The 14,487-nt window shown below is 48.0% G+C and overlaps 1 protein-coding gene across 1 annotated transcript in view; it reads left to right on the top strand.

Annotated features, from left to right (window-relative positions):
- CKAP2L (cytoskeleton associated protein 2 like) overlaps positions 1-14,487 on the top strand; it is a 79,515-nt gene that overhangs the window by 29,188 nt on the left and 35,840 nt on the right. Inside the window, exon 4 of the mRNA XM_029604241.1 lies at positions 1,571-2,769. Coding sequence (XP_029460101.1) covers positions 1,571-2,769 — 1,199 coding nt within the window. The remainder of the gene's footprint in view (positions 1-1,570; positions 2,770-14,487) is intronic.

The raw sequence follows: 14,487 nt of genomic DNA, 5'->3' as shown, positions 1-14,487 counted from the left end.
GATAGCATAGCTTTCCCAAGCAGCCAGCTTCCCCACCAAGGTTGCAAAAAACCCTTGAGGATATTGATTGGGGGTGTAAATACTGGCCAAGATGACTTTCCAGCCTTGCAGCTCCCCCACAACTATGACAAACCTGCCATTGAGGTCTGTGAAGACTTTCTCTTTCTCAAAAGCCACATTTTTATTGATAAGAATAGCAACTCCTCGCTTCCTAGCATTGAAGGATGAGAAAAAACACTGACCAACCCACTCCCTGTGCAACTTCTGATGCTCACCATCTTCCAGATGAGTTTCCTGGAGAAAGGCCACATTTTCATTTCCCCTCCTTAACTCAGCGAGTAGTTGGTTTTTTGTTTTTGTTTGTTTTTGGTTTTTTTTAAATAGGGGGAATGCAACCCATCTACATTGAGAGTGCTAATAGTGACTGTGGTCAGGATCTGTCCCAGATGCTTTACCAACGCTGCTTAAGTTAAGCATGTTTGAGGACAAGACCCCCGAGCTCAGGTCTCTCCCCTAATTCTCAGAAGGCCTCTTCCTAAACCCAGCAGGCTTCTCCCTCTAGGAAAGTAGCCAGACACACCACTTTGTCTCGCAATTCGTTGGATCTTCTGTAGCTGGCCCGACAGAGCTGCAGACACAGCGCGAGTGAGGTCCCACAAAGCCGCGTTGGACAGGCCACCGGAAGTTGGGCCTGCCTCCGGTGCCATTTGGTCTTTACCACTGCTCACTTTTTCTGCTCCTGTTTTCTTTGTGCACCCTTATATCTGTGCTGCCGAGTTGACCTCCAGTACGCCACTGCCGTCTGCAACTGAGACCTGGAAAGCGGGTACCAAATCGGGCACAGGATCCATTAAATAAAAAGCACTGCCGGCTTCAAGGGAGCAGCGGGGAAGAGCAGCTCTTCATGATGACAGATTCGCTGCAGCTCCCCCCCCCCCTTCCTTGTTTCTAAAGAGAAAAATCTACTTATTACACCAATTTACAAAACAAAGGTTGACATAACCATGTGTGAATTTTTCTGTGTAAAAAAGGCTAGGTATCATTCATATATCTTGTTGCACTAGAAATTCTTATAGCTTAAGATTCAGATTTAAGTAAGGAAGCTCACATTAGGTAACCATTCTATCTATTTTGCTGAATATATTTTCCATTGTTGTTTAGTGACGTATTCAATATTTGACCTTCATAATGTGGTTTGTTTGTTTTTTTTTTAAATAGTGCATATGGTTAATATATACAGCAGATACATATCAGTAGTCTATTTTTCTTGCCTTACCAGAAAATTCTCTTTAGCTATTGAGAATACTTTTCTTCATACTGACTGACAACTTAAGTCATGGCCAGCAGACCCCTCTGTAGTGAGGATCATTGTGTAATAAGCTCTCAAAACATATCAATACATCTCTCCCAAACATGGGAGTAATAGAAGCTACCTTAAGCTTAATTGTATTAAAAAAAACTGTATCTCAGAAGCAAGCTATTACCTAAGCACTGGGCCAGGTTTGTTTGCCTTTTAAATGATAAAACCAGAGATTACTTTCTAAAAAAAAATTCCTGCTTTTTCTTTCAGATTGTGAAACAGAAGGATAAAGTTCCCTCAAAACATGCACCTGCTGCAGTTCCTGCTAGAAAGGCAAAGCCTGTAAACCCTGCCCTTCAGTCCATCTCAAATACCACAATATCCCAGAGACTTTTAGGCAAAGCGGTTCCTTCTGTTCTGTCAAGACCTAGTAGCATTGGCAAGTTACCAAGCAGAAAGTACTCCCAGCAGTCAGGTGCAATAGAACAGCTAAAGAAAACCACGCTTTTGAATGAAAAACAAGTGGTGAGGACAAAAAGGCAGCAGACTGTCGGAAATCGCAGTGATGGTATGTTGACTGGCACTATAAATCATCTTCAGAATCAGAAATTGTCCACAGTGGTGAAGTCTTTGCAAAAGAAAAGTTTCTGTGTCATTGAGACTCTTCCAGTTGTACCTACGTCTAAGAACAAACCTAAGTTAGAGATTAGCACAACTGTACAGACCAAGATTGGTTCAAGTAATCCAGGAACTAAGAGTAATTCAGTCCACAGAAAAACTGTGGGTCCTACTGCAAAAAACCCTGATCCAAAATACATACATAGAAATTTTGCTAATAAGACTCAAGTTCCAGCCAAAGTGGATAAATCTAAAAACATCTACCAAAATCCCTCAAGAGGCAAAGCAAATGGGCCTTCTGTTTCTTCTTGTCAGACATATACCATATCTAGATCTCTGCCATCAGAGAAACAAATATATCCAAAGAGCAAGACCAGTTTAGCAAAGCCAGGCGTGCAGACTCAAAGACCAGGTCCTTTTCAGCCTGGCAAAACTATCAATATAGTTAAGACCGAAAGGCCCAATTGTTCAAAAGATCTCCCACTCAAAAAACAGCAATCCAATCCTTGCGTCTCAAAGAAGCCTACGGTGCGAACAGTGTCAAAATCCAAGGCCACCACTGATGGAACCGGTTCAGTGCCAGTCAAGAGCCAGCAGTCAAAGGGCATAACGGTAACTAAAAAGAACAGGTTGCAAGAAACTGCACTGACATCTGAAGCCAGGGCTAGAAAAACTTTCCACAAGCAGCACACTAGCATATTCAGAGCCCAAGATTGTATCGCAAAGGCAGATGCCACCAGGAGTTTTGTAACCCCCAAATCTGTGACATCACGTATGCCAATAAGAAAAGCAACCACTGAAATCAAGGCCGGCCCACGAACTACAGGCAAGAAAGCAGAGGAAGAGCGAAGGTATAGTACTTAAGCCTGTTGCTGATTTGATAGTTTCTTCTGAAATTTAACTGCCATGAGAAATCAAAAATGTATCTTTGGAAACCTGTAGTAGGTTTGTCCCTTGTTTCTTTGGGACCTGCAGGGTCTGAGGTCCCAAAATAGCAGTAACTGATAGTGTTTGCTGGTCTAGAGATCAGGTTCAAATATAAATTGGATACAAAGGCCTTTCTCTTGGCCTTTCAGCTCAGTCAGAACCAGGGTTGTGATCTGGTTCCATACGAGTCTTCAGTTATGGACCATGCACCACAGCCCTGGCACCAGTCTGCAATAAGACGTCTCCCACTCCAGGAGCTATGAATGCTGCCTCTGCAGCATCCCTAGCCAACCCATGAATGGAAGACCTGTGTTGATAATCTAGCCCTGGTCCTTTTACCGTGCAGAGCAGTGCTATTGTGCCTGCCCTCAAATGTCTTATTTACTGATTTTATAATACTGTCATTCGGTGTAGCCATCACAACAGTTTACAACAGTAATAAAAATACAATAAAATACATTAAAATTGCATTAGCATAAAATCAACATAATAAAATAGAAACTACAGTAAAATAGTATAAAAATAGCATGTAAATGAATGGCATGTCTAGTACCTAAAAATAAATCTTAAGATATTAAAACATGGAAGTTAGTGTGTTTGAGTAGGTTGGTTAGATTCCTTGAATGCCTTTGTGAAAAGCCAGGTTTTAATCTCTTTCTTAAATATCTTTAAGTTTTGTTGTAGGCGTATTTCTGTGGGTAGTGAGTTCCAAATCTTTGGACTAGCAAGAGATATTGCACGTTTCCTTACTTGCGTAAGCTGTGCTGATGGAATAGATAGGAGGCCTTTATTCACTGAGGGGCGGATTTTAAGAGCCCTGCTCGCGTAAATCCGCCTGGATTTACGTGAGCAGGGCCCTGCGCGCCGGTGCGCCTATGTTCAATAGGCCTACCGGCGCGTGCAGAGCCCCGGGACTCGCGTAAGTCCCGGGGTTTTCCGAGGGGGGCGTGTCGGGGGCGGGGCCGAGCGGCGCGCCATTTTCGGGGCGGGACGTGGTGTTTCGGGGGCGGGCCCGGGGGTGTGGTTTCGGCCCGGGGCGGTCCGGGGGCGTGGCCGCCCCCTCCGGAACCGCCCCCGGGTTGCGTCTAGGCACGCCAGCGGCCCGCTGGCGCGCGGGGATTTACTTCTCCCTCTGGGAGGCGTAAATCCCCCAACAAAGGTAGGTGGGGGGGTTTAGACAGGGCCGGGGGGGTGGGTTAGGTAGTGGAAGGGAGGGGAAGGGGAGGGCGTTAGCGAATTCCCTCCCAGGCCGCTCCGATTTCGGAGCGGCCTCGGAGGGAACGGAGGTAGGCTGCGCAGCTCGGCGCGCCAGCTACACGGAATCGGTAGCCTTGCGCACGCCGATCCAGGATTTTAGCGGATACGCGTGGCTACGCGCGTATCTACTAAAATCCCACGTACTTTTGTTTGCGCCTGGAGCGCCAACAAAAGTACGCCAACGCGCCGTTTTTGAAAATCTACCCCTGAGCGTAGGTTCTTTTGAGAAACATGTATTTTAATTGCCATGTTAAGCCAATCCGTTTGTTCTCTGTACATAATTTTATGGATAATTGTTAATATTTTATATTCTATTCTATATTTTATTGGTAGCCAGTGCAGGGAAATCAGAACTGGTGTAATATATTCGTGTTTCTTGGTACCGGTTAGGATTCTGGCTGCTGAGTTTTGCAGTATTTGAAGTGGTCAAATTTTCTAATAATAAAAAAAAATCCCAAAGATTTGCCCATAGGACTTTTTAGTTGGTATTAGAAATATGGTGTATGAAGCAGAATGAACCAAGCTGCTACAATGAAACGGCAGAGCAGTCCCAGGTGTAGAATTTAAACATGGAACAGGTGATTACTAAACTTTTAAACTCTTTAACAGCATGAAATCAACATTTTGGACTTGTATTCATTTTGGTTGTTTCATTTCTGCTGTCAATTTGACTAGCAAAAAAAAAATTGCAAGCAGTGGTTCACTCCTTTTTTTCTGTTAATAAGCAGGCTGAATTATCCATGCCATAAGCGCCATGCTGGGTCAGACTAAGGTCTATCATGCCTAGCATTCTGTCTCTGATGGTGGCCAGACTGGGGCACAAGTTTCCTTCAGATTCTCAATAGTTGATCTATTTCTTATTTCACTCCCAGTGATAAGCATCAACTTTTCCATGTCTATCTGGCTAATGACTAGTTATGGACTTTTCTTTTAGGAATTTGTCTAATCCTTTTTGAACCCCACTATGGAGCCGATTAACTATCAAGCCTGAAAAAACTTGCGTCCAAAATGGACCTACGTTTTTTCAAAGTGCTCACATCCCCTCTCTCCTGGACACCTGATGGAATAGGCAAATGAGCAGACACACTGTAAAGGATGTGCTAGTGATAAACTGTATGTCCCTAACACGTCCATGGCATCGGGCGCCCAGAAAACTGACACTCAATGAGCTGTTAACCCACGTACAGTCACGGGTTAGGAAAGCAGACACTTGTAAATTGAGCAGCCGTCTTCCTGACCGCCGTCAATTTTTTTTCATGCTGCTTCCCGTGGTTCCTCCTACTTAGTATTGCAACGATATTAAGTAGGAGGAACCACAGAAAGCAGTATTTTTTTGCTTTTCTGTGTTGCTTTGGGGCACTTCAATACTTAATGGAAGTTCCACTGCCAACATTAATTTTTGCATGTGAAAATATGCATGCCAGGTGCACAGTAACTTTTTTTTTTTTTTACATTGGGGTAATAGCTAATAGCCTCATTTACATGTGATGAATGCTATTAGCTATGCGCTGGTTTGGATGCACTAATCGCATTATTGTATCAGGAGTCATTCTAATGTGTCCAAAATGTGCATCTAACTGCACGTCAGGCTGTTCGCTGGGCTAAACGCACTGTATTGTATCGGCCTCTGTTAGCTGTGTTGACCTTGTCCTCAGCATCAGGGTCCATAGTTTGAAAATTACTTCCTAAGATTTGTTTACATTGGTTGGTTGCTAGTTTCACGGAGTGTCTCCTAGACACTCCATGAAAGGGTAAACAACCTTTCCCTATTTATTCATTCCACCCTACTATGATTTTATAAATTTCAGTCCTTTCCTCTGTTTCTTTTCCAAGTTAAGAGCCCTAATCTGTTAGCCTTTCCCCATAATGAAGTTTTTCCATTCCCTTTATCATTTTTGTCACCCTTCTCTATACCTTTTCCATTTCCTCTGTCTTTTGAGATGGGGCAAGTGCAGCTGTATCCAATAGGCAAGGTATGGTTGCACCATGGGTTTATGCAAGGGCTGGGGCCGTGTATGGAGCAATAAAAGGTTAAATGGTAAGGATGGCCTACATTTGTTTGTGGCAGGAAAGAGGATGCTAAGTGAAAAGTTAGTTCAGTTTCTTAGCATCCAGTCAGATGAATCCAGAAATAGTGGGTTATGCACCTCTACCAGCAGATGGAGACAGAGCAAACTGACATCACAGTATATATATCCCTGCAGTGACATCAGCCTGCCAGTATTTTCCATCTCCAGCAGATGATGAATGTGCATAACCCTACTGGGATTGTTTCTTTTTGTAAAGGAGAATTGAGGATATTACATTGCCCCACTCTCCTGAGGTGATACTAAAAGGTCCCCCAGTTGAGAATTCCTGAGGTGATTTCCATGGTCCCTCAGATGAGTGCCTTCGTCCGGTAGCTGGTTTTTTCAGCCAGCATGGACTTAGCTGCCTGAAGGAACTGAAGGGTAGCAGGTGCTGGAAGCTGAGTTTGGCAGTGACAGCATATGCCCAACCCCCTGCAGCTGGAGACAGTCTCTGTACTCAGCCAGGTAAGACTGAGCTCAAGTAAATTAAAAAAAAAAAAAAAGACAAAATACATATTTACAGAGAAGTAAAATGAGGCTTTTGTAGCGTAGGGCTTCTTCCTGTTTGCCAATCTCCGTGCCCGGCACGCCGTTCCAACATTCATCCTCCTTTGTAGGAGGTCGAAGGACATGGGCAGCCTGGCAGGTTGAGCAGCCTCTGTACACTAGGCCCCACTGTGAGGCTTTTTCGCTGCACGCCATGTGGTAGGTCACATCAGCATTTCACATGCTTTTCTTAGGCTGCCCTCTACAGAATGGGCATGCTCAGTGTGCTAGTCAAAGTTTCTAGAAACTTTGAAAAAAGTTTTCTGTGCCAGGCTCCATCTGATGTCACCCATGTGTGAGGATTAACATCCTGCTTGTCCTTGAAGAAAAATAATTTAAGTGCACAATGTAACCTGTGTGCACAGGTAAGCGTGCGGCTACTTAAAGCGCCGCTTAACTTAGATGCACAAATATAAGGCCCAGTGAAGCATCCAAAAACTGGATGCAAAACCTGGATGCACAGCTAGACGCATATGCCGAACAGACAAGTATGCTGCTAACCACACTTCCATGTGCAGTCCCTCTTCAGTCTTCCTTTCTGCAAAGCTTTCACCTCATGGGCATGGAGCTCACGCTTGTTTCTATGGTATTTTGCAGTTTTTTCATTGCCAGCATTGCATCGGGTCCCTCTGCATTCTCAGGGTTTTTCCCTATGGTCTCTGTAAGTTTCTCAGGTTCTTGCGGTCCATCACCAGCATTGCCCCCAGGTGACTGCCGGCCATCGATGTGTGCCGTGTTCTTTTTGCTATGGTATCGTCCGGCTTTCACCGCTGCCCCCGGACCATGTCCATCACAGACCCCCAAGAGGTCTGTGTCCTCTGCCTGGGGGCATCACACAATGTTTGAAGTTGCAATATCTGTTCCCCAATGACCCTCAAGGACAAAATGGAGAAGCTGTTTGGCCCTAAACATTCAGATTCGTTGTTGGCGTCTGGAACTTCTACTCCGCTCGGGAAGGAAGTCTTGGCCTCGACCCCCCTCGGGGTCACCTCCACTGCCACTTCTCGGTCCCAAGGTGGGTGCAGCGGACCGGGTGCAGTCGATATCTTCCCGTTCATGATCGGGTTCTTCTCCATTGCCATCTGTCGCAGGTAAGGACAGAGTTGAGCATTGGGAGAAGTCAAGGAAGCATCGCCACCGTTCATCTTCCTCCAAGTCGGACTGTGGGCAAGCAACGACCGCAGTGGTGCCTCCCCTGAAGCGGTCTCGTGTGGAGGAAGTTACTCCCTCCGAGGACTCTCGGCAGCCTGCACCGGTGGAGGTTTCGGTGTCTCCCCATGATTCGGGGGACACTCTGATTATGCTGCCACTACCTCAAGCCATTTTATCCTCCAACTTTTGAGGAGGAATTGGAGATGCGTGTGCAGTCGGCGGTCAGCCAGGCCCTGCAGAGCATCAAGCTTCTGGTTCTATTGGGACTGCCGCAGGAACAGACTCCAATGGTACTTGCGCCTCTTCTGGAGTGGCTGGATAAGCTGCTCGGTATCTTGCCAATGCAGGCGGCTCCAATGCCCCAAGCCCCTTTGCGGCTGAAGGGAGCATCTCTGCTGCCTCCACCAGTTCCCATCCCAGTGAGAGATTCCTCGGATGAGGACAGGCTGTCGGGATCGGCGATGCCCTTCTTGCGCACAGCACCTCACCACACTCTGGCTTTCCTGGGGCCATCGGTGCCCCTGGCATTACCGAAGCTGATGGATTCATTGGCACTCATACGGCCCCGAACCCTTCTGGTGCCCTTGGTTCCCTCTTTGGTTCCGATGGTGCCTGCGTGGCCCCCTGGCTCGATGCTTAGGCACGGTTGGGTGCTTGGGCCCCCACATCTCTGGACATGCAAAGTGAGGGGGAGGCCCCTTATGATCCCTGGAAAAGGGAGGCATCCATTTCCTCCACTGAGAAATTGGAGGATTTGCCCTCGGAGCCCTCTCCTCTGGAAGGGCGGCGAAAATACCCCTGGAAGATCTCTCATTCGCTGGGTTCGTTAAAGCCATGGCAGAGTTGGTGCTTTTCTAGCTGTTAACGGAGCAGGACTCTCGGCACAAGATGCTGTAGATCTTGCAATTTCTGGATGCCCTGAAAGAGGTGGTGGCTGTCCCAGTCCATGAGATCTTTAAGGAGCTGGTAGCCCAACTCTGAGAGTACCCTATATCCGTTCTTCCGGTGAACCGCAAAACAGATGCAGTTTATCTGGTCCAGCCTATCACCGGGTTTGAGCGCTGACAGCTCCCCAGCAAATGAGAGATTTTCCAGGGGGATTTTCGCCGCTCTTCCAGAGGAGAGGGCTCAGAGGGCAAATCCTTCAATTTCTCAGTGGAGGAAATGGATGCCTCCCTTTTCTAGGGATCATAAGGGGCCTCCCCCTCACTTTGCATGTCCAGAGATGTGGGGGCCCAAGCACCCAACCGTGCCTAAGCATCGAGCCAGGGGGCCACGCAGGCACCATCGGAACCAAAGAGGGAACCAAGGGCACCAGAAGGGTTCGGGGCCGTATGAGTGCCAATGAATCCATCGGCTTCGGTAATGCCAGGGGCACCGATGGCCCCAGGAGAGCCAGAGTGTGGTGGGGTGCTGTGCGCAAGAAGGGCATCGCCGATCCCAACGGCCTGTCCTCATCCGAGGAATCTCTCACTGGGATGGGAACTGGTGGAGGCAGCAGAGATGCCCCCTTCAGCTGCGAAGGGGCTTGGGGCATTGGAGCCGCCTGCGTTGGCAAGATACCGAGCAGCTTATCCAGCCGCTCCAGAAGGGGCGCAAGTACCATTGGAGTCTGTTCCTGCGGCAGTCCCAATGGAACCAGAGGCTTGATGCCCTGCAGGGCCTGGTTGACCGCCGACTGCACATGCATCTCCAATTCCTCCTCAAAAGTTGGAGGATAAAATGGCTTGAGGTGGTGGCAGCAGAATCAGTGTCCCCCGAATCATGGGGAGACACCGAAACCTCCACCGGTGCAGGCTGCCGAGAGTCCTCGGAGGGAGTAACTTCCTCCACACGAGACCGCTTCAGGGGAGGCACCACTGCAGTCGTTTCTTGCCCACAGTCCGACTTGGAGGAAGATGAACGGTGGCGATGCTTCCTTGACTTCTCCCAATGCTCAACTCTGTCCTTACCTGCGACCGATAGCAATGGAGAAGAACCCGATCATGAACTGGAAGATATCGATTGCACCCGGTCCGCTGCACCCACCTTGGGACCAAGAAGTGGCAGTGGAGGTGACCCCGAGGGGGTCGAGGCCAAGACTTCCTTCCCAAGTGGAGTAGAAGTTCCAGACGCCAACAACGAATCTGAATGTTTATGGCCAAACAGCTTCTCCATTTTGTCCTTGAGGGTCATTGGGGAACAGAGATTGCGACTTCAAACATTGTGTGATGCCCCCAGGCAGAGGACACAGACCTCTTGGGGGTCTGTGATGGACATGGTCCGGGGGCACCGGCAAAAGCCGGACGATGCCATAGCAAAAAGAGCACAGCACACATCGATAGCCGGCAGTCACCTGGGGGCAATGCTAGTGATGGACCGCAAGAATCTGAGAAATTTACAGAGACCATAGGGAAAAACCCTGAGAATGCAGAGGGACCCGATGCAATGCTGGCGATGAAAAAACTGCAAAATACCATAGAAACAAGCGTGATCTCCATGGTGATGGAATCTGCTTTGAAGAAGGCAAAGAGGCTTCACACTCATACCTCAGCCCCCTCCCCCCCGGGCTGAGAGCATAGGGATCTGGAAGCTCTCTGACACTAGGTGTTTCAAGGCACTATGTTAGCAGCCAGGATCGCTTGTTACCAACTCTGCATGGGTCAGTACTCCAGGAACCTCTGGAAGCAGGCCCAAGAGTTAGAGAACGCCTCCTTCAGTAAATTCATGAGGAATTTCAGAGGGTAGTGCAGCAGGGCCTTGAGTGTGATAAACACGAGGTCTGCTCTGCATACGTGTTTTGAGACCACCATGAGAATTGCTGCACTAAGCATTGGAGCTGGCCATATGGCTTGGTTGCGCACTTCTGATCTGCACCCAGAGGTCCAGGAATGCCTGGCAGATTTATCCTGTACAGGTGAAAACCTTTTCATGGATAGGATTAAAGAGGTGGGGGCGCAACTGAAGGACTATCATGAGACCCTTCCAACAGTTGTCAGCCAGTATTTCTGACATCCAGCCTCCCAAGAAGTCCCCTAGGCAGTATCCAAGGCGGCCTTTTTTTTTTTTTTTTTTTTTTTTTTTTTTAAATAAAGATTTTATTGTTGTCCATGTTAAACTTGTACAGACACAATAAAACCAACTAGACATAAGAACTGTCAAGATGTTCCTATAAATTCAATATATTCCCCCCACCCCAACCCTCTCCCCAACATGCACATCCTACTAGAATATGTTATGGATAATCAGAAAAAGAAAGGGTACAAATAGTGTGATAAACAAAGTATATCTATCTACATCAAGCACCAAGAGTAAAACATGCCCTTCATCAGTGGCTATTAAAAGAAAACCATAAAAATCCCACAAATCAAGATGAGGCTGCAAGGCAAGTCTCAGCTTCTAGAGAGACCCGTAGCCGCGCGTATCTTATAAAATCCGGGGTCGGCGCGCGCAAGGGGGTGCACATTTGTGCAACCTGCGCGCGCCAAGCCCGGCACGCGTTGCCTGTTCCCTCCGCCCCCCACCTTCCAGCAGGCGTAACTTTGCGCGCGCTGGGCCGGCTGCCCCGCTCCGTGTTCTGGTCCGGAGGCTGCGGCCACGCCCCTGGAACGCCCCTGGGCTGAAACCACGCCTGTGGCGCCGCCCCCGAAACGCCGCGTCACTCGGGACACGCCCCCGAAATGCCGCGTCATTCCTGGCATGCCCCCGACATGCCCCTCCATGCAAGCCCCGGGACTTATGTGCGCCGCCGAGCCTATGCAAAATAGGCTCGATGCGCGCAGGGGGGATTTGGGGTAGGTTTTCGGGGGGTACGCGCATATCCCTTTGAAAATCTACCCGAATAAGTCTTGGAAAAAAACGGAGGTTTCTGATCAACTATCCAAAACCCCATCTCCAGCCATAGTTATGACTGGACTTCATTGGGGCTCAGCTGGACACCGTCCAGAAGAAGGCCTTTCTACCTCAGGACAGGGTGGAGACCCTTGCTACCTTCGCTTGGGTAGTTTCCAGTTGCTTCCATGTCTCAGCAGTTTCTCTCACTGCTGGGCCATATGGCAGCTACGGTATACATTATGCTGTTTGCTTGACTTCACATGCGCAGGGCTCATTGAAAGATCCGCTCTCAGTGGTGTCAGGCCACCCAGGATCTTCGGACTCGTGTCCTGATCACCATTCCCCGAGGGCAACCCCATCAACTTTGGAAAAGGGGATGCCCTTCTGGAGCCCTCAGCCCCAGATTATCCTAGCCACAGATGCATCCTACATGGGTTGGGGGGCCCATGTTGCAGGCCTCCATATTCAGGCTCTTTGGTCCCTGCCGGAGATGCAGTCCCAGATCAACTTCCTGGAATTATGGGTGATCCGGTATACCCTGCAGATATTCTGGGAACAACTTCTCAACAAAGTGGTCCTTGTTCAGACTGATAGGTGACTATGCGATATCTGAACAAACAGGGGGAACATAAGAACATGCCATGCTGGGTCAGACCAAGGGTCCATCAAGCCCAGCATCCTGCTTCCAACAGTGGCCAATCCAGGCCATAAGAACCTGGCAAGTACCCCAAAACTAAGTCTATTCCATGTTACTGTTGCTACTAATAGCAGTGGCTATTTTCTAAGTCAACTTAATAGCAGGTAATGGACTTCTCCTCCAAGAACTTATCCAGTCCTTTTTTAAACACAGCTATACTAATTGTACTAACCACATCCTCTGGCAACAAATTCCAGAGTTTAATTGTGTGTTGAATGAAAAAGAACTTTCTCAGATTAGTTTTAAATGTGCCACATGCTAACTTCATGGAGTGCCCCCTAGCGTTTCTATTGTCTGAAAGAGAGTAAATAACCGATTGACATCTACCTGTTCTAGGCCTCTCATGATTTTAAACACCTCTATCATATCCCCCCTCAGCCGTCTCTTCTCCAAGCTGAACAGTCCAAACCTCTTTAGTCTTTCCTCATAGGGGAGCTGTTCCATTTCCCTTATCATTTTGGTCACCCTTCTCTGTACCTTCTCCATCACAATTATATCTTTTTTGAGATGCGGCGACCAGAATTGTACACAGGGTCGTATGTCCTCTGTCAGGAGGCAGTCCAGATCTGGTCATGGGCCATTGAGAATAGCATTCTCCTCCGGGTGATGTTCCTCCCCGGGGTGGACAACATCCTTGCGGACTCCTGAACCGGGCCTTCCAGCCTCACGAGTGGTCACTCAGTCAAGAAGTAGTGAACTGCTTCTTTCGCTTGCTTCCCCAGAGAACAAGAAAGTAGATCGCTTCTGTCTCTGGGTTGGACGAGCAGAATATCGGTATCAGATGCCTTCTTGCTTCACTGGGGCACCAGGCTGCTATATGCTTACCCTCCCCTTCCGCTCATCTCAAAAACATTCCAAAAGCTCCAACAAGACTGGGGTACCATGATCCTGATCGCACCCTCTTGGTCTCGCCAGGTCTGGTTCCCACTTCTACGGGAGCTGGCTTCGTGCCCCCCAATCTGGTTGGGAACTACTCCGGACCTAATCTCTCAGGACCAGGGCAGGCTCTGCCACCCCAACCTCCAAGCCCTGTCTCTCACGACTTGGATGTTGACCAGGTGACTGTCCAGGATGATATTCTGCAGTGACTGCTGCCTTACTCCGCTCTCGGAAGTTCTCCACTTCTTTAGCATATGTGCAGGTTTGGAGAGTGAGTCCTGCTGCGAGGAGCGTGGTGTTCTTCCTCATTTGGTTAAGATCCTGCTTATTCTGGATTTTTTGCAGGATGGGTTGAGTAAGGGATTGGCCCTTAATTCCTTGAAGGTTCAGGATGCAGCACTTACCTGTTTCAGAGGCACGGTAAGTGGTGTCTCTCTGTCGTCCCATCCTGATGTGCACCGTTTCTTGAAGGGAGTGAAGACCTTCGGCAGTTGCTGGTTTCTTTGTGGAGTCTTAACCTGATGCTGAATTTTTTTAGCGGGCACTACATTTCGACTGCTGCATAGCCTTTCCTTGCTGTTACTAACCCTGAGGACTGTGTTCCTGGTGGCTATATGTTCTGCGCATCGCATTTATTTGATTTGATTTGCTTTGATTTTCTTGTTTTAGAGGTTATTTATTTTTTTTATATGTCAAAGGTGTATTCATTGATATATATTATGCTGTATTTAAATTTTGTAATATTTTATCTTGTAAACCAATGTGATTGATCCAGAACACCGGTATATAAAACCAAATAAATAAATAAAATTTCCGAGTTGCAGGCCCTGTCTTGCCGGGAGCCGTTCCTTTGGGTGACTCCAGGGGTGTTGCAGTTGCGTATTGTTCCCTCTTTCTTCCCTAAGGTGGTCTCTGTGTTCCATTTGAATCAGTCCATTGCCATCCCTGGATAAGGTCAGGGACACGGAGGAGCATCGTCTTCTGCGTTCCTTGGATGTCAAGAGACTTGTCATGCAGTATCTGGAGGTTTCTGAACCTTTCCGAAAGTTGGATAATCTGTTTGTCCTTCATGGTGGAAGGAAGCAGGGCCTGCCAGCTTTGTGGGCTATGATAGCTTGCTGGATTAAGGAGGTGGTCGTGGCCTTGTATATGGATGCTGAAAAGCCGTTGCCTATTTAGGTTAGGGCTTATTCCACTAGAGCTCAGGCAGTGTCATGGGCGAAGGTTAG

The sequence above is a fragment of the Rhinatrema bivittatum genome, chromosome 5 (genome assembly GCF_901001135.1).
Source record: "Rhinatrema bivittatum chromosome 5, aRhiBiv1.1, whole genome shotgun sequence".
Taxonomy (NCBI): domain Eukaryota; kingdom Metazoa; phylum Chordata; class Amphibia; order Gymnophiona; family Rhinatrematidae; genus Rhinatrema; species Rhinatrema bivittatum.
This window is presented reverse-complemented; position numbering and strand designations above follow the sequence as displayed.